The sequence below is a fragment of the Schistocerca cancellata genome, chromosome 3, assembly GCF_023864275.1.
Source record: "Schistocerca cancellata isolate TAMUIC-IGC-003103 chromosome 3, iqSchCanc2.1, whole genome shotgun sequence".
NCBI classification, from domain to species: Eukaryota; Metazoa; Arthropoda; class Insecta; order Orthoptera; family Acrididae; genus Schistocerca; species Schistocerca cancellata.
Window position 1 is genome coordinate 787773582 of NC_064628.1, and position 20963 is coordinate 787794544.

At 44.6% G+C, this 20963-nt stretch overlaps 1 protein-coding gene across 1 annotated transcript in view; it reads right to left on the reverse strand.

Annotated features, from left to right (window-relative positions):
• LOC126175840 (endothelin-converting enzyme homolog) overlaps positions 1-20963 on the reverse strand; it is a 625659-nt gene that overhangs the window by 61483 nt on the left and 543213 nt on the right. Inside the window, exons 10-11 of the mRNA XM_049922841.1 lie at positions 17190-17288; positions 5752-5933 (exon numbers count right to left, since the gene is read on the reverse strand). Of these exons, the coding sequence (XP_049778798.1) occupies positions 5752-5933; positions 17190-17288 (281 nt within the window). The remainder of the gene's footprint in view (positions 1-5751; positions 5934-17189; positions 17289-20963) is intronic.

Sequence of the window (20963 nt, forward strand, 5' to 3'; positions counted from 1 at the left end):
CCGTGGAGGGAATGGTTGGTATCTTTTATGTAGGAGGGTAGGTTCCGGGTAATAGGTTGAAGGTGTTGGTTGGTCTATGACAGCAGAGATTCTCTCAGTGGGGGCACCGTAACCGGCCATGATGGGGCGTCCTGGGTGGTTAGGTTTATGGACTTTAGGAAGCATGTAGAGAGTAGTAGTGTGACGAGTGGTAAGGGTGAGTAGAGAGATGGACTCCAAGGGGAGGTTCTGGGATGGGCCTAAGGATTTGAGTAGTGATAGGAGATCCTGCTGGATTTCTGGAATGGGGTCAATGTGGTAAGGTTGGTGGTGAAAGTACCTGAAAGCTGGTGGAGTCCTTCTGCCAGGTAATCCTTGCGGTTCAAAAACAACAGTGGTGGAGCCTTTGTCCGCACGTAGGATTATACGGTCAGGATCAGTCTTTAGATGGTGGACTGCAGTTCTTTCTGTGGGTGTAAGGCTATTTTGCATGTTGGGGGATTTGGGGAATGATGGTGAGGCAAGGTCTGAGGTTAAGAAATTCCGGAAAGTTAAAAAGGGGTCATTTTGGGGGCAGTGGGAGTGTGTCACGGTTGGATGGAGGAGTGAACTGAGTTGGGCAGGGTTCAATATGGGTCTCAAAAAAGTGTTTCCACTGTAGGAACCGAGAGAAGGAGAGATGGTCTTTAAGAAGTCCTATATGACTTGATTTGGGAGTGGGGCAAAAGGTGAAGCCTTTGGAAAGGACTGATATTTCTGTGGGGCTAAGGCTTCTAGAGAAAAGGTTCATGACTGTGTTACAGGCCTGTTTAGGTTCTGGACTGTGTGTGGTGGTGAGAGGGAGTTTTGGAGGGTGGGGTTAGTGTCTGCATGACAGGGTTTGTCAGCTATGAGGGGACGTGGGGGAGATTTGGAGGTTGTTGTAGAGGTGGTGGACAGGGCAGGAGTAGGAAGTGAGCAGGATGGAGAGCTTTTTGAGGTGGCATACTGCATGTTGCTCAAGTTCCTGCAGGGCAAGAGTTTCAATGTGTGTTATGCGTTCCAGGAGTTTGGGATTGCATAGCAGGAGAATTTTGTGGATGGACAGAAGCCACTGTAAGGAGGTTGGACTTTGTTGATATGGTTTTGTAGGACTATGTTGGTGAGGAATAAGATTTGGCAGAATCTAAACAGGTGGCGATAATTGTGGAAGGAGGGGTGGCACCCAGAGATGGGTAATTTGGGCGGGATTCCATGAGCCAAGCAACAGTGCAGGAACAGTATGAGGGACTGGGATCAGGGTATGGACAAAGAAACTTTTTTGTATTGACGCACATGGAAGGTGTAATGATCCATGGCGATGGAAAAATACACCCAAATACATGTGAAAACTCAAGGATACAAAAGGGGGAAACAAGATGAAGTCTGAGGAAGTCAACAATAGTGAACACACACACACACACACACACACACACACACACACACACACATGTATATAATAGGGGGAAACATTCCACGTGGGGAAAAAAATATCTAAAAACAAAGATGCTGTAACTTACCAAACGAAAGCGTTGGTATGCTGATAGAAACAACACACACACAAATTACAAGCTTTCGCAACCCAAGGTTTCTTCATCAGGAAAGAGGGAAGGAGAGGGAAAGACGAAAGGATGTGAGTTTTAAGGGAGAGTTTAAGGAGTCATTCCAATCCCGGGAGTGGAAAGACTTACCTTAGCGGAAAAAAGGACAGGTATACATTCCCACACACACACACATATCCAAACGCACATATACAGACACAGGCAGACATATCATATATATTACTGTGGGTAGCAGGTCTAAGGGTGAATAAGTGTGAAGAAGGGAGATGTCCGATGTGACTGAATGAGGTGGAATTAGTAGGAGCAAACTGGGGAGAAAGAGTGTGGGGTGTGGAGGGGTTCATACAATGGGACATAAGATCACGAGGCACTGGAAAGGTGCGGGAAACAGCTCGCGAAAATATTGGAGATTGAAGCAGAGAAAGTGATTAACTGGAAAGTATATGATTAATTATATCGGTGGGAGTAATATGGGACATAAGATGCTGCACCAACAACCCCACACAGAATCCAGAACTGATATAGACGTGTAACGCAGTCATGAAGCTTTCCTCTAGACGCCTTAGCCCCACAGAAATATCAGTTCTTTCCAAAGTCCTCACCTTTTGCCCACTCCCAAATTCAATTATGTAGGACTTGTTAAAGGCCTTCTCTCCTTCTCCCGGTCCCTACAGTGGAAACACTTTTTTGCCACCAACCCTACCAATCAGGCTCAACCAGAGACCCATATTGAACCCTGCCTAACTCAGTTCACTCCTCCATCCAACCGTGATACACTCCCACTACTCCCAAAATGACTCCTTCTTAACTTTCCAGAATTTCTTAACCTCAGACCTTGCCTCACCATCATTCCCCAAATCCCCCAACATGCAAAGTAACCTTACACCCACAGAAAGAATTGCAGTCCACCATCTAAAAACTGATCCAGACCTTATAATCCTACGTGCGGACAAAGGCTCCACCACTGTTGTTTTTGAACCACAATGATTACCTGGCAGAAGGACTACACCAGCTTTCAGATACTTCCACCACCAACCTTACCACATTGACCCCATTCCAGAAATCCAGCAGGATCTCCTATCGCTACTCAAATCCTTAGGCCCATCCCATAACCTCTCCCTGGAGTCCATCTCTCTACTCACCCCTACCACTCGTCACACCACTACACTCTACATGCTTCCTAAAGTCCATAAACCTAACCACCCAGGACGCCCCATCATGGCCGGTTACGGTGCCCCCACTGAGAGAATCTCTGCTGTCATAGACCAACCAACACCTTCAACCTATTACCCGGAACCTACCCTCCTACATAAAAGATACCAACCATTTCCTCCATCGACTCTCGACAGTTCCTGTCCCTTTACCACACGGTGCCCTGCTAGTCACTACTGTTGCCACCTCATTTTACACTAACATTCCTAATGCCCATACCCTTATCGCTATTGAACACTACCTTTCCCAATGCCCAATGGCTTACAAACCAACAAGCTCCTTCCTACTTGGCATGACCATCTATATTCTCATGCACAACTATTTCTCCTTTGAAGGCAGTACCTACAAACAAATCCAAGCTATGGCTATGTGCACCCACATGGCATCATCCTGTGTCAACCTATTCATGGGCCATCTAGAGGAATCCTTCCTAATCAGCTAGAATCCTAAACCCCTCACCTGGTTTTGATTCATTGATGACATCTTTGCGATCTGGATCGAGGGTGAGGACACCCTGCCCACATTCCTCCAGAACCTCAACAACTTTTCTCCCATTTGCTTCACCTGGTCCTACTCAATCCAATAGGCCACCTTCCTAGATGTTGACCTCCACCTGAAAGATGGCTACGTCAGTACTGTTGCCCATACCAAACCTACAACCACCAGCAATACCTCCATTTTGACAGCTGCCACCTATTCCATAGCAAGAAGATCCTTCCGTACAGACTAGCCACCTGTGGTCATTGCATCTGCAGTGATGAGTGTTCCCGCTCTAAATATACTGAAGGTCTCACTGAATTCTTAACACACCATAATTATCCTCCCAACCTTGTACAAAAACAAATCTCCTGTGCCTTATCTTTCCAGCCTCCCACCACCTCCCAAAGTTCCACCATCCGGCCATAGAGGACCATTCCCCTTTTAACTCAGTACAATCCAGGACTGGAGCAATTAAATTACATTCTCCGTCAGGATTTCGACTACTTTTCGTCATGTCCTGAAATGTGAAATGTCCTGTCCACTGTCCTGCCCCCCCCCCCCCCCCCCCCCCCACACACACACAGTGGTATTCCACTGTCCACCAAACCTACACAACATACTCGTCCATCCTTACACATTTCCCACTCTCAACCTCTTACCTCAAGGCTCGTATCCCTGTAATAGATGCCCCATAAATCCTCCCACCACCACCTACTCCAGTTCGGTCATGAACATGACGTATGCCAACAAAGGCAGGGCTACCTGTGAAACCAGTCATGTGACCTACAAGCTAAGCTGCAACTGCTGTGCTGCATTCCATTTGGGCATGACAACCAATAAGCTGTCTGTCTGCAGGAATGCCACCAAAAAACTGGGGCCAAGAAATAAGTGGACCACCCTGTTGCTGAACACGCTGCTAAACATGACATCCTTCATTTCAATGAAGTTTCACAGCCTGTGCCATATTAATCCTTCCCACCAACACCAGCTTTTCCGAACTGTGCACGTGGGAACCTTCGCTGCAATACATCCTACGTTCCCGTACTTCTCCTGGCCTCAACCTTCATTAGTCACTGTCCCCACTCATCCAGCCCCTTCCTTGTTCCCACTTCAGCACTACATAACGGTCATTCCACCATTACATCCAGTCTTTTTACTTCTCTCCTTTTCCACTACCTCCCCCCACTCCCCGTACCCACCTCTCCCCTGCCCCTCGTGTAACCTGCAGGACTTCACTGTCTGTCACCCCCACCATTTTATCCCTCCCCCTCCCTGCCCCAACCTCTTCCTTACCCCCAACCAGTTGCCACTCCCATCATGCAATGGTGCTGCTGCTCACAGTGTCTTTTCAGTTGCCTGAGACTGCAGTCATGTGTGTGAGTTGCATTCGCACGCACATGCAGTTTTGTGTGTGTGTGTGTGTGTGTGTGTGTGTGTGTGTGTGTGTGTGTGCACACGCGTCTATGTCTATGTCTATTGACGAAGGCCTTAATGCCTGAAAGCTTTATTTGTGACAGTCTTTTTGTTGTGCCTGTCTGTAACAGCATCTCTGCTATATGGTGAGTAGCCACTTTCCTTTTCATAATATTGTTACATTCCATCCTGGATTTTCCATTGTTTGAAAAGTTGTTCTCACTAATCTTGAGTTCTGGAACAGTGTGCCTCTGAAATATGTTTGCTTTTCATGCTTCAATAAACTTCTGTGAAGTTTCCAGTCATGCTGTAAAGTTTAACCAATTCAGATACCATAGCACTCTCATTCTCTCTTGCTGAATGTTGCACCACTAAGCACAACACAGATTAGGCTTTCATAATCAGTATGCCACTGGGTGCCACAGAACTATTGTGCGCATCCACAAATACTGTCCTACGTAGAAATTCAAAGTTAAAGAGACATATTTTACTTTTAATGTGAGCTGTAGCAATTCATAATCAATTTTGAGACAGTTTACTCTAGTCAGAGCCTGCGATGACGTGACACTATCACTTCTCTTGGCAGTAATTCAAATGATTGCAAAAAAGTTTTGGAATAATACTCACCTTACTATTTCCACTTAGAGAAAAAATTGTAAGAGCACTATAGTCGTTCTGTTTCAATGTACATACAACCAAAGTAGAATGTGGAACAAAAATTTTATTTTGGCTTTATGAAGTGATTTTTCATTGCTATGTGAATGGAGCTAACAAGTGCTGGGTCATTTTATCTTGCTGAGTAATGCTACTTGTGATCCAAAAATCAATTCGGATAGCATCTGTTCATACGTAGATTATTGAAATAGAATTTTATGAGATGCTACCTTTCCATTTTATATGGAAATAAAACAATATGTCTAAAAAATTTGTGCATATTGCTGAATAGAGGTCCTACAGTTGATCAGTGCTATGGGCTTCACACTAGCTTAAACAGGCTCTGGCTGCTATGAATGTTTTATGAAGCTCAACACATACATGTTCAAAAAATTGGAACCAATTCCAATGAGATAGCCTTGCTGATACATACCTTTGTTCCTCAGATGGTGATACCAGAAGTTCCATCTGTTTTGACAACAAGAACTCAATTCCAAACTGAACATTTAGAAAGAAGTCTCTCTTCTGCACACGGAATGAAGAATAATACTCTTCGAGAAAACTGTCTGTTGTCACTGAAGTTGGGAATCCGACAGCCAATGCCATTGCATTCACCTGAAACACGTATTTGCTTGTAAAATCCCTGCAGATTAAAGTGCTTGATTCTAGATGTGAGGCACTTTAGTTGAGTAAGTAAAACAACTCAAGAAAGGCAGATGACTGGGTTTGAATTCCTAACTTACACACTGTTATCATGTCATAAAGTTTAATTACAATCAACAGTCAACTGGGGTTAAAAAGGACTGCACCATGGAAATGTAAGTTGTGTTAAGAGTGGGAAGAGAGAAGAGGATGGCAGACAAGAGAAACAGTCTTGAACTAAGAAGTGCACTATCTCCATTACTTTTGACAGTGGTGGTGAATGATGTAAAGATAAAAATGGCAAGAGAGATTGGAGATAGGATGACAGCAATGTTGTGTTGCTGATAATTTGATAGCATAGGGGAACAAGGATAGGATGTTTGGAAAGAAGTTGTCCAAGAATGCAGCTTATATGTTTAATGCAAAGCTGTGTCAGCTGGTGTTCACAAAAAAAAATTGGAAGACCTATAATAAACATTACATGGAAGGGACATGGTAATAATAAATGTATTACATACCAATGCTGTTGTATGCTGCAGAAACCTGTCATGAAGACAAGGGAAAAAGTAACACACAAGCAAGTCGGATGAAGTTCTTGAGACATCGGAGAGCAGTAACAAAAATGGAAAAACTGATAAATTAAAGAGTTAGCAAGATAACACCAGGAAACTCTAAAAGAAAGACTTAGGACGGAAGATTAAAATGCTATATACACGTGAAAAGAATGGAGGAGACAAGGATGTCTAGGGAGATGCACAACATGAAGATGGAGGGTGGGAGAGCAAGGGGAAAGCCAAAAGAGAAGTGGCTGAAAGGAGTAAAAGAAACCATCTGAGAAAAGAGAAGAAGACTGGGCCAGAGAAGCAACAGAGTCAGCTGGTGGGAAGGCTAGTATAGATGGAGAGGCTTGTTTTCTCTGCAGATCTTGTCAGTGGAGGAAAACTGTACAAGATGATGATGATGATGATGATGATGATGATGATGATGAGGAGGAGGAGGAGGAGGAGGAGGATGACAACTCAACTGCATAATGAAAGATATATTCTGAATATAAGATTGGGAAAAGAGACATGACAGGCCACAAAAGCATTGCAAAAATGGCAATTTATAGGGTGTGGCTAAGTACAGGAACTACCATGAAATAGGTAACTCTGGGAGAGAGTATGGTAATTTAAAAGCAGATATGTGGCAGCAACAACACACATGCTGTAGAACATAATCCCACCTTCAAGGTACTGAGATTGCTGTTATTAATTTGCAATGTAAACTGAAAATGTCACTTTGTTTCATTCATCCTTATATGCATCTTGATACTTAATGTCACAATGAATTGAACACTGAACAATTTTCACCAAATCTAAGGCATGATCTGCATAAACCCCACAATATTGGAGAGGGTATGTTCCATCATTATTAGCAGTTTCCTGTTCTATTTCATTAACATATGGAGCAAAGGAAAAATAATGGTCTGTATGCCTTGGTACATACCATAATACCCCTTTCTTATTCATGTGATCCACACATAATTTTCCTTGAATATTAGGCCTGTTAATTTACCCAACAATGTTTAAAGAGAAGACTGCTTTCACTTTAAACATTCTCATTTAAGTTTCCTGAGCTTCTTCTCAAACACTTTCATATGGGTTACACTAACCTGTGATAATCATAGCACTGTATCTCTGAGTTTCTATGATGTCTGCTATTATGCTCGCTCGATACAGATTCCAAACATCGGAGAAGTTCTCTGTGTTTTTTCTTGAGGATGTATCACTTTTACTCAGAATCCTCTCAACAAATCAGAATATTCTTAACATCTACATGAACATCATACTCTGCTAGCCACATAATCGTGGGGTGGCTACTACCACTGACTTCGTCCCACCCCCATTCCCCCACATTGTTCCACTCACGAATGGTACTTGGAAAGAATGACTGTCCATAAGCCTCTGTATTCACTTTAATTTCTCATATTTTCTTGTCATGGTCATTTCGAGTGTTTACGTGGAAGTAAGTAATATGATGTCCAACTCTTCCCAGAAAGCACTCTCTTGAAACTTCAATACTAAACCTCGCCATGATGCACAATACCTCTCTTGTAATGACTGACACTGGAGTTTGTTGAGAACCTCTGTAATTTTCACATATGCTGTTCTTCATTCAATCTTCCCCTCCTCCCCCCTCCCTCCCACTCTCTCTCTCTGTCTCTGTCTCTCTCTCATTCTCTCTCTCTCTCTTTCTCCTCTCAGTCCTACCTAGTAAGGACCCCAGATATGTGAACAATACTCTAGAATCACTCAAACAAGCACCTTGTATGCCACTTCCTTCACAGAGGAGTTACATTTCCTTATGATTCTTCCTTTGAATCTCAGTCTGGCATTTGCTTTTTTATGTGGCCATTTGACTTAATGTCACTGGATAGTTACTCCCAATCATTTAAAAATAGACACTGTTTCCAGCAATTTTTCATCAATAGTGTCATTTTGCAGTAGTGGCTTTCTTCTCCTATGTACGCACAATATGTTTCATTTATTTACATTCACAGTCAACCGCCAGAGCCTGCACCATACATCAATCTTCCACAGGTCATTCTGCTAATACGAGGGCCGTTCAGAAAGTAACCTTCGGTTGATTTAAAAAAATACACCAAGTTAAATAAAAATATTTTAATATATACATCTTACAACTACATCTTTGCACTATTTTTCTACATAGTCTCCATAGCGATTGAGGCACTTATCGTATCTCTTCACAAGCTTTGAAATTCCTTCTGCATAAAAATCACCCGCTTGTGCCTGGAGCCAGCCTGTGACCGCATCTTTGAGCTCTTCGTCATCATCAAACCGCTGTGACCCGAGCCATTTCTTCAAATGCATGAAGAGGTGATAATCACTTGGCACCAGGTCTGGGCTGTAAGGTGGATGGTTGATAACGTCCCACTTGAAGGACTCAAGAGGGGCCGTTGTTCTGCGACCAGAGTGAGGACGGGCGTTATCGTGCAAAAAAACGATACCGGAAGTCAGCATACCACGGCGTTTGTTCTGTATAGCCCGTCGTAACTTTTTTATTGTTTCACAGTACACGTCTTGATTAATGGTCGTACCACGTTCCATGAATTCAACCAACAACACCCCTTTGGCATCCCAAAACACCGTTGCCATCAGTTTTCTGGCAGAAAAATCTTGCGAGGCTTTTCTTGGTTTGGTAGGCGAATTTGAATGTGCCCACATCTTTGATTGTTCTTTTGTCTCAGGGTTCACGTACTTAATCCAGGTTTCGTCACCGGTCACGATTCTGTTTAACAATGGTTCTCCTTTGTCCTCATAACGTGACAGAAAGTCTAATGCAGAGGCCATTCTTTGAGTTTTGTGGTGGTCGGTAAGAATTTTGGGCACCCATCGTGCACAGAACTTACGGTAACCCAATCTTGCTGTCACTATCTCGTACAAGAGAGTCTTAGAAATCTGTGGAAAACCAGTAGACAACTCCGACATTGAGAAACGTTGATTTTCACGAACTTTTGCATTAACTGTCTGAACGAGTTCGTCAGTCACCAATGATGGTCTACCACTCCTCTCTTCATCATGAACGTTTTCTCATCCACTTTTAAATAAACGTACCCATTCACGGACAACTCCTTCACTCATAACTCTTGGTCCGTACACGGCACAAAGCTCACGATGAATAGCTGCTGCAGAATATCCTTTGGCTGTAAAAAACCTTATGACAGCACGCACTTCACATTTGGCGGGGTTTTCTATTGCAGCACACATTTCAAACTGCCACAAAAACTAAACTAGCGCAGGAGGAACTAACCGGGAGGGGGGGGGGGGGGGGTGTTTGAGGGGAGGGAGCGAGGAAGGCAGGACAAAGAAGGAAGCTGAAAATCACAGCAAAGAGACGCAAGGCGGAGCCCAACCGGTAAACTCGCCCGAGGGCGGGAGTCGGGTGGGCGACGTCCATGGTCTGGGAACAGGATAGAATAGGAAGGGTGAGTGGGAGAGGAACGGATAGTGAGTGCATAAGACACCAAAAGCTGGGACCGCCGAACAGAAAGGGGGGGATCCCAGCTTCAACCAGGAGACTATCAAAAGGGCTAGTAGGGAAGGCACCGGTGGCCAAACGGATACCACGATGGTGGACTGGATCCAGCACGTGCAGTGTGGAAGGAGCAGCTGAACCATAAACTTGACAACCATAGTCCAAGCGAGACAGAACTAGAGCACAATAAAGACGGAGAAGGAGGGAACGGTCCGCACCCCAAGAGGAGTGGGCAAGGAAGCGAAGGACATTACGGAAACATCCTACCTTCAGATGTCTGATATGGGGCAGTCAAGTGAGCTTGTAGTCAAAAAGAAGACCCAGGAAACGAAACTGTGGGACCACAGGCAATCGGTGGGCATCAAGATAGAGCTCTGGATCAGGGTGGATTGTAGTACGGTGACAGAAGTGGACCACCCGCGATTTTAGAGGAGAGAATTGGAACCCATGTGAGAGGGTCCATGCAGAGGCACGCCGTATAGCTCCCTGGAGCTGCCGCTCTGCAGATGCCATCGAAGAGGAACTAATCCAAATGCAAGAGGCCACAAGTCCATCGATAGCAATGAGGAAAAGAAGGACATTCAAGACAGAACCCTGTGGGATGCCCGTCTCCTGGGTCCGTGGAGAACTAGAAACAGTACCAACTCGAACTCTGAATGACCGATGGAACAGGAACTGGCGGATAAAAATTGGGAGTGGGCCCCGAAGACCCCACTGATGAAAGGTAAGTAAGATGTGATGGTGCCAGGCCGTGTCATAGGCCTTGCGAAGGTCAAAAAACACTGCAACTAAATGGCGGCGCTGGGAAAAAGCCTGCCGAACTGCGGATTTCAAGCGAAGTAAATGATCGATTGGAGACCGTCCCTCTCGAAAGCCATGCTGGTAAGGGGACAATAGATCCCGAGATTCGAGGACCCAATTGAGCCGACGGGCTACCATCCGTTCAAGTAACTTACAAACAACATTGGTCAAACTAATTGGCCGATAGCTGTCAACAGATAGGGGGTTCTTACCAGGCTTAAGGACAGGAACCACGATGCTATCCCTCCACTGAGAAGGGAAGTCACCCTGGAGCCAGATACGGTTAAACACCTGAAGAAGATGTTGCCGTTGTGGAACACTGAGATGTTGAAGCAGTTGGTTATGAATGGAATCTGGGCCGGGGGCTGTATCATGAGAAGAAGAAAGTGCAGAAAGAAATTCCCATTCAGTAAAGGGTTGGCTGTAAGATTCTGACTCACAAGGGGTAAAACATAAGGTGGAAGCTTCAGCCCGCTGTTTCAGGTGAAGGAAAGCAGCTGGATAGGAGGCTGATGCTGAGGCCACTGCAAAATGGGTCGAAAGATGTTCTGCAAGAACTAATGGGTCCATACAAAGGCCATCTGGGAGGTGAAGGCCTGGGAGGGTGGACTGCCAATGGCAACCTTGGAGAGAGCGAAGTGTAGCCCATACCCGTGACAGAGGGACAGTAGAACCAAGGGAAGAAACGAATCGTTCCCAACATATCCGCGCTTGCTCTGTTTGATTAAATAACGGGATTTAGTGCAGAGGCGTTTAAAGGTAGTAAGGCTGGCTACGGATGGGTGCCTCTTAAAGTGTTGCAAAGCTCGACGGCGATCACGGATGGCAATGGCCGTACTCCACCATGGGACTTGCCGGCGACGAAATGGTCCAGATGAGCGCAGGACAGCAAGGTTAGCAGCGCGAACAATCGCGTCAGACATGTCACGTAGGACGTCATCAATACAACCCGACAAAGAGGGAGAAAACACGACCTGTGCAGTGTATAGAGGCCAATCGGCGCGTTGGAAAGACCAACGAGGTAACCTGTCCATCGGGGAGCGGGAAGGGAGCGAGATAATCAACAGGAAATGGTCACTATCACAAAGGTCGTCGTGTGGCGACCAGTGTAATGAAGGGAGGAGAGAGGGAGAAGAAAGAGAAAGATCAATGGCAGAAAAGGTACCATGACCGACACTGAAATGAGTAGGGGAGCCATCATTAAGAAGGCACGAGGCATGGTCTGCAATAAACTGGTCTATAAGAAGATCTCGTCTAGATGGAAAGGCACTGCCCCACAAGGGATGATGAGCATTAAAATCCCCAAGGAGGAGGAAGGGAGGAGGAGGTTGCTGAAGAAGGGCAGTTAAGGCAGCAGGTGTAAGAGTCCTGTCAGGAGGGAGATAAAGATTGCAAACTGTGACCGCAGAGTCTAGGTGGACCCTAACAGCGACCGCTTCCAATGTAGTGTGAAGAGGAATCCACGTGCTAGCAATGTCTGTACGGACCAACGTACAAACACCACCAGAAGCCTGCAGGGGTCCGACCCGATTTCGACAGAAAACACGGAACCCACGGAGGGTCGGTGAGTGAGAATCAGTAAAATGAGATTTCTGGAGAACCACACAAGCTGCAGAGTAAGATGAAAGAAGGGATTTCAATTCCGTAAGGTGACGATAGTATCCATTACAATTCCATTGCAGAACCACAGAACGATGATTTAAATGGGGGCTGAACACGCTAAAGCCAGTCATACCGCCAGATCCCCACCCGTCACCGACAAGGAGGGGGCGACATCCATGAACGACAGGTCAGAATCCGGTTGTGAAGTCAGGGAAGGGACCTCTGGTGATACCAGAGGCTCTTTGTCCCGGGACTTATGTTTCTTCTTCTTTTCAGGCTGAGATCGAGGAGGGCTGTGTGGCATAAAGGAGCCAGCTGCAGCAAGATCAGGAACAGAAAGAGACCGGGCGACCTGGGGGCCAACAGACTGCGGCTCTCGCGGTCGTCGCGCAGCTGCAGACCTTTGGCCTGGAAGGTGCCGGGAAGGGGCATCCCGGGAGAGGCGCCCTTTTGTAACCAAGGCGTAACTAGATGTCATGGACACAGGGTGAAGACGTGTATATTTCTTACAGGCCTCTGTGTAGGTTAAACGATCGAGGGACTTATACTCCTGTATCTTCTTTTCCTTCTTATATACTGGGCAATCTGGTGAACATGGAGAATGACTACCATGACAATTTACACACACAGGAGGGGGAACACAGGGACTCCCCTCATGGAGTGGACATCCACAGTCACCACAGAGAGGGGCCTGTGAACGGCGGGAAGACGTGTCCAAAATGCAAGCACTTAAAACACCTCATAGGAGGTGGGATGTACGGCTTCACATCACATCGATAAACCATAATCTTAACTTTCTCAGGGAGGGTATCTCCTTCAAAGGCCAGGATAAAGGCACCAGTATCAATGCGATTGTCTTTAGGACCCTTCTGGACACACCGAACAAAGTGAACACCCCGTCGTCCGAGATTGTTCCGAAGTTCCTCAACAGTTTGAAGGATGAGGTTCCTGTGAAAAATCACACCTTGTACCATATTTAGAGACTGGTGGGGGGTAATGGACACAGGAATTGTGCCAAGATGGGTACAGGCACAAAGGGTCGCAGATTGGGCAGCTGAAGCAGTTTTGATCAGCAACGAACCCGACCGCATCTTGCTCAGGGAATCCACTTCGCCAAACTTGTCTTCAATGTGTTCCACAAAGAATAAAGGTTTGGTATTGGTGAAAGTATCTCCATCAGGTGCAAACTAGATAACGGGGGAAAGGTTTCGCCCCTAGCAGACGGGCCTGACCCTCTTCCCAGGGGGTAGCCATGGAAGGGAAGGCCGAAGGGGTAAGAGAAGAAGCACTTGAAGAATCAGTTCCACGTAGAGAGACGGCCGCAGAAGAACGGCCAGAGTTCTGGACCCTTATGCGTTTCATTTGCATAGCGTCCACCCTGATACCACCCACTCCGATCAGGGGCTCTCCTCACGGGCGCCACCCAGCCACAGCAAGGGCTGTCTGGCATGGCGGCCATTGCCGGGAGTTCCGATGCTCCAGGATGACAAGCAACCACTCCAAGGCATGCATGAGGAGGTCACAGCTCAGGTATCAGAAGTGTGATCCCTGTGTGTTCAGGGGGCTCAACAAAAAGGGTACATAGCGACCCCACCACACGGGCTGGCTACCGTGCTGGCTATGCACCCTAGCATCAGACAACGACATGAAAGAAAAGGTGGAATGTACTAGGAGGGCACACGTCGGAGACACTAGGTAAGGTGCTCTTCCCCAAATGGCTCACACTACGGAGGAGAAATTTTGTAATGGAGGTCAAACCCCAGAGGGGGACCAAGGAATGCCAAAAGGAGGAGATGATTATGCAACAAAGCCGGATTGTAAAACCAACGGAACCACGAGGATAGTGGGGGCCAACATAAGCAAGGACACCAAGAGAGGGAGAGGAGAGGGCGACGGGAAAGGAGCAAGGAGGGGAAGGGGAAGGAAATGCAGCCCTGGAGAGAAAGAAGGCTGCAATAGCTCAGGGCCCCGTGCTCGCCACGCACGTATCCACAAAAGAGTTGTGGACCCCCTGGGGGGGGGATAAGATTTTGATGGACATTTTGAAACATCACAAGTTGTGTGCCAAGTGGGTGCTGTGGATGCTCACTGATGAACACAAAAAAAAGCGCATCGAAAGTGTACCCACATTTCTGCACCATTAATGGGAAAAGGATGATGAATTTCTGGATTCAGTTGTAACTGGGGACGAGACTTGGATCAACTACTTCTATGGAACAATTAAAACAATGGCGGCATTCCAGTTCTCCAAATGTCAAGAGGTTCAAGCAAACGCCATCAGCGGGGAAGGTGATGGCTTCGGCATTCTGGGATAGGAAAGGCGTTCTGCTGGTCAACTACCTAGAAAGAGATACACCGATCAATGCATCAAGGTACTCCAAGACACTAACAAAGCTACGCCAAGCTTTACAGAACAAAAGACAGAGTCGGCTGACAAAAGGAGTTTGTTTGCACCAAGACAATGTCCGTCCTCAAGTCGTTCACAATGTGACAGATCTCATCACCAAATTTGGTTGGTAAATCAATGGCCATCCTCCATACAGCCCTGATTTGGCTCCCAGTGACTACTATTTGTTCCCCAACTTGAAACAACACATGAGGGGAATGAAATTCCCAAGCAATGAAGAGCTGAGGGCAACTATCCATTCCTTCCAGCACGAGTCGGCGGGAGAGTGGTACAATGCAAGTATGAAAAAGCTTCCGGAGCATCTCCAAAAATGCATCAATCGTGACGGGGACTAGGTTGAAAAATAGCTTGAAGTCCAAGCTTTTAGAATCCATAACTGGTTTTATTATTCAATCTGTATATTTAACAAGCAGTAAAGGAAACAAAAGAAAAATTTGGGGTAGGAATTAAAATCCATGGAGAAGAAATAAAAACTTTGAGGTTTGTCGATGACATTGTAATTCTGTCAGAGACAGCAAAGGACCTGGAAGAGCAGCTGAAAGGAATGGACAGTGTCTTGAAAGGAGGATATAAGATGAACATCAACAAAAGCAAAACGAGGATAATGGAATGTAGTCAAATTAAATCGTGTGATGCTGCGGGAATTAGATTAGGAAATGAGACGCTTAAAGCAGTAAATGAATTTTGCTATTTGGGGAGTAAAAAAACTGCTGAAGGTCAAAATAGAGAGGATATAAAATGTAGACTGGCAGTGGAAAGGAAGATGTTTCTGAAGAAGAGAAATTTGTTAACATCGAGTACAGATTTATGTGTCAGGAAAGATTTATGTGTCAGGAAACTGTTTCTGAAAGTATTTGTATAGAGTGTAGCCATGTATGGAAGTGAAACGTGGATGATAAATAGTTTAGAAAAGAAGAGAATAGAAGCTTTCGAAATGTGGTGCTACAGAAGAATGCTGAAGATTAGATGGGTGATCACATAACTAATGAGGAGGTATTGAATTGAATTGGGGAGAAGAGAAATTTGTGGCACTACTTTACTAGAAGAAGGTGTCAGTTGGTAGGACATATTCTGAGGCATCAAGGGATCACCAATTTAGTATTGGAGGGCAGCGTGGAGGGTAAAAATCGTAGAGGGAGACCAAGAGATGAATACACTAAGCAGATTCAGAAGGATGTAGGCTGCAGTAGATACTCGGAGATGAAGAAGCTTGCACAGGATAGAGTAGCGTGGAGAGCAGCATCAAACCAGTCTCTGGACTGAAGACAACAACAACAACAACAACAACAACAATTGGTTTTGCAACAAAATGATGTTTACTATGTGAAAAAGCATTGGAGACCTTAATTTACAGACAATGCTCATATCAGCTATGCTACAATTACTGTGTAGCATTCTACATGGACATGACAGGTAACCAACAGTCTACTTACATGACTGTTCACTGCTAAACAGTGGTCAGCTACAAACTTGACTGTACAGAAGCCGGACATGATACAGCTGCTTCACTACATTTACCATTCAGATACTCCCTCCCAGCACAAGTTTCTCTGAATTATGCAGGAGGGAATTATCTCTCCAGCATATCCTGTGTTCTTGCAGTCTCCCCGACTAAAACTTCGCCTACCAGTTTCCCACTGCCTCACCTTGCCTTCTCCCTTTTCTCTTCTGTCACTGTCCACATCACTCCTTCCACATCCAGGATAGGTATGCCTTCTCTCACCACACTTCCCCCTCCCCCATGTAGGTGCTCTCTCTCTCTCTCTCTCTCTCTCTCTCTCTCTCTCTCTCTCTCTCTCTCTTTCTCCCCCCCACCCCCCACCCCCACCCCCTGCTGCTGCCTCCTCCCTTTCCACCATAATCTCCTCCTTTACCCCTCCCTGTCTCTGTCTCCAACTTCAACTATTCTCCCCCCCCCCTCTCCCCTTTTCTCTATCTCTCTCTGTTATATGTGTTTCTGTGTTATCTGTGTTTCCCATTCCTACTTGCACAATCTCACTCACCCTCCCTGCCTTGTGCAACCTTTCCTACCACACCCCCACATCCATCAACCCAGGCAACTGCTGTCAATAATTGATAATCAATAGTCAGTATCACCACCACCCTGGTATTGTGCGTCCATGTGTGTGAAAGTGTGTACTTTAAAAGAGCCAGTGCTTAAAAGCTTGTGAACATGGTTTTCTGTTAATATCTCCTATAGGTGAATGAATACATATTGTTCCAGCTAAGAATTTCCATTATTCCTACAGAATTCAAGTAATTTTGATACGTCTTAAATTTTATAATAACATAAAAGAAGACATGTAGAAGTTATTTTATTTAAATATGAGCAAGATTTAAAGTAATGTTAGCAAAAAACTACATCCCTGATCCATACTCACCTTCTCTACAGCAAGTCGCTTTAATTCTGACCCATACCATGACGCTCCGAGTAAACTGTTTCTCACAATTGCACGTATGCTGTCAAACATTTTACTAACCTGGAATAATACATTCATTAGAAGCAAAAACTTACTCCATATACATAACATGTACTGAAAGAAACAAATCAAGATCTTTATTGATTTGCTCCAGAGAAGTGTGATAAGACTGCTATTATTTTCTATATATATATATATATATATATATATATATATAAAATTCAAGCTTTCGCAACAAACTGTTGCCTCATCAGGAAAGAGGGAAGGAGAGGGAAAGACGAAAGGATGTGGGTTTTAAGGGAGTGTCTTGACAACTTCATAAGTAATAGAACCTATTGCTTTGTCCTCAGAGTAAGTGTTCAGTGTTCATAAAAGACAAGTGTATAGTCAGCATTGCTCCCTTAAAACCCACATCCTTTCGTCTTTCCCTCTCCTTCCCTCTTTCCTGATGAGGCAACAGTTTGTTGCGAAAGCTTGAATTTTGTGTGTATGTTTGTGTTCGTTTGTGTGTCTGTCGACCTGCCAGCACTTTCATTTGGTAAGTCACATCATCTTTGTTTTTAGGTATATTTTTCCTTTGTGGAATGTTTCCTTCTATTATAACCATATCATTAATTTGAACCCAACAATTACATTTGTTATTGTCGCCTTTGCATTTCGAAATCTTTCCTGTCGTCTTATTTCTCTTTTTTCTCTTTATTTTCTCTTTCTGTTTTTACCAGTAGTTTCACTTTGTATTCACCTTCCCCTTTTACCGTAATCTACTATACAATTTTATCCCGCCTATATATGCTCTACAATATGTAACCCACTTCCCAACCATATCCAAAAAAATTTTATTTTCCGCTTTCAACACTACCGCTGCTATAAAATCCACCGTTTCTAGTTCAATAACAGCTGCTTTCACGTTTTTAACAACCATTTCGGCTAGTTCTAATAACTTTAACTTTATTTCCACTTCCGTTTTTTGCACATCACTGATCATTTTAGCCGCTCCCCACAGGTTTTAACGTCATTATTTCTACAATTGTTAGCCCCATTTTCGTAATCTTTCACCACAACACCACTCCTTTAATACGTTTTTTCGAAATTCTCTCGAAATTTTCCCGAATTTCTCCGTCCTTTAACGTGATTTAGCGGCAACACAACCACCTAACCTTTTTGCACATCGCTGTGTACCAACCCAAGTTCACCACAGGATCAACTTAACCAACACTTTTTCGCCTTTTTTCATACCAGATCTCCAATTGCTTCTAGTTATCTATCCCCATATATTTCTATCTTTCTTTTTCATTTCAACCTCATGTTAAACTTTCCACCTTCTAATACCATGTCACCCTCACAACACCCCCACAACGACCCCATTAAGTTTTATTTACATTCCCTCCGCAAACATGCCTTCACCCTAGCCAGATTACGCTCACATATTTTATTTTCTCAGGCTTGTCTGACATTTGGCATAACCCCCAAAGGCCTCACACTTAAAGTTCCCATCTCTGGCTGCAACCCTTCTTTCCATCAGTCCCTATACCAGTTCCAAACTGAACAATCCATTGCCCTCACCCACCTAATCCTTCACCTACACATCAACTCCGCCAATGAACACATCCGTACTCCCTTAAAACCCACATCCTTTCGTCTTTCCCTCTCCTTCCCTCTTTCCTGATGAGGCAACAGTTTGTTGCGAAAGCTTGAATTTTGTGTGTATGTTTGTGTTCGTTTGTGTGTCTGTCGACCTGCCAGCACTTTCATTTGGTAAGTCACATCATCTTTGTTTTTAGGTATATTTTTCCTTCGTGGAATGTTTCCTTCTATCTGGTGGTCAGGGTCGACAGCAGTCTCCAATTGTTTGTTGAAGATGTTGTGGTGTGTATGGAAATGTGTCGAAGATGAGTGAGTGTAGGATGATACAAGATGACTTAGAGAAAATTTATAGTTGGTGTGATGTACGTCAGCTGGCTCTAAATGTAGAAAAATATAAGTTAATGTGATTAAGTACGAAAAACAAACTCGTAGTGTTTGGATATAGCATCATTAGTGTCCCACATGACTCAGTCACGTAATTTAAATATCAGGGCATAATGTTGTAAAGCAATATGAAATAGAATGAGCACGTGTTGGTAGGGAAGCTGAAAAATTTTGGTTTGTTGGGAGAATTTTAGGAGAGGACTGCTCAAGTGTTCAGGATCTGCACTAGTTGGATTTACGGAAAATATTGAAGCATTTCAGAGGTGGGCTGCTAGATCAGTTACCTGTAGGTTCGGGCAACACGCAAGTGTTACGGAGATGCTTTGGGAACTAAAATGGGAATATCTGGAGGGAAGGCAACTCTCTTTTCACAGAACACTACTGAGAAAATTTAGAGAACTGGCACCTGAAGCTCACTGCAGAACAATCCTACTACTGCCAAGATACATTTTGCATAAAGACAAAAAGATAAGATATGAGAAATTACAGCTCTTATGGAGGCATATAGATAGCTGTTTTACCCTCGCCCTATAAGCAAGTGGCACAGGAAAGGAAATGACTAGTAGTGGTACAGGATGCCCTCAAGCACACACCTTATGGTGGCTTGTGGAGTACGTATGTGTGTGAGAGAGGAGAGTTGCTCTTTCCACAAGTTTGTTCCCATGGGAAGACTGCCATTAAACAAAAACACAAATTTATTTTCACATAAATTATATTCGGAAATGACATCTGACACGTTCTATTCCTCTCTACCACAGGCACACTGTGGGTTCCTTCAAAAGTTTTTCTTTGTTAATGTGGTCTGGCATAGTATTGTCAAAACCTAATTTAAATAAATGTTAACCCAACTGATTTATTTCTCATATATAAAAACAGAATCTGTCCTCCACAGTTCTGATGGTAAAGTTTACAACTGACTCCACACTACAGATGTAAACTAACACTTCCATCACCGACTTGTTCTGCATGAAAAATAACACAATTTTTGTCTTTTCTTGTACAGCCCCACAAAAATATTTATTTTCTAGAAACATTGTGGAGGTCTGTCACTTTCCAGTATCAGAACCGTGCTCTTTGAGAATGCCGATTACATGAACAACCTTCTCTGTGCAGTGTAAACTTACATATGTCCTCTGGGTGGACATGTAAGACTGTTGTGACTCGCCGATCATTCAAAGTGCCGCCGCGCAATTACGCACGTCCTCTACGTGCGGCGCTGTCTGCCAGCCGTGCAGCAGCTGCGCCACCTAAGCGGCCAGCCGAGCAGCGGCCGCTAGACTGGGGCTCAGTGCTCATTCGAATGCTAACGTGTACACGTGTCTTGCTTGTCAACTTACTCTGTGACTTATATGTGTTATGTCGTTCTGAAATATATGTGTTAAACTTGACATTATAACAATTGGTGACGAGGTAGTGGATTTTTCCTTTTCACTGTTGACCCACAGGGTTCCATGGCTACTCGTCGAGCAACTATTGCAAAATCTCCTCGAACGGCAAACGCTTCTAACAGCGGCGATTCGCGATTTCGTCGCAGCATCAAATGCGGGGCATTTCTCGTCATTGGCTATACCTCCTTTTCCTCCTTATGACGAGACGGCGGAAGACTGGTCTGATTATGAAAAACGTCTTCGACAGCACTTCTTGGCATTTCATGTCACGGACGAACAACCAGGTAAGTCTCTGTTCCTTTCCTGGATTTCACCTGAAATGTATCGGTTGTTGTCACAATTGGCTCCTTTGAAGGATCCTGCGTCTTTGTCCTTTGCT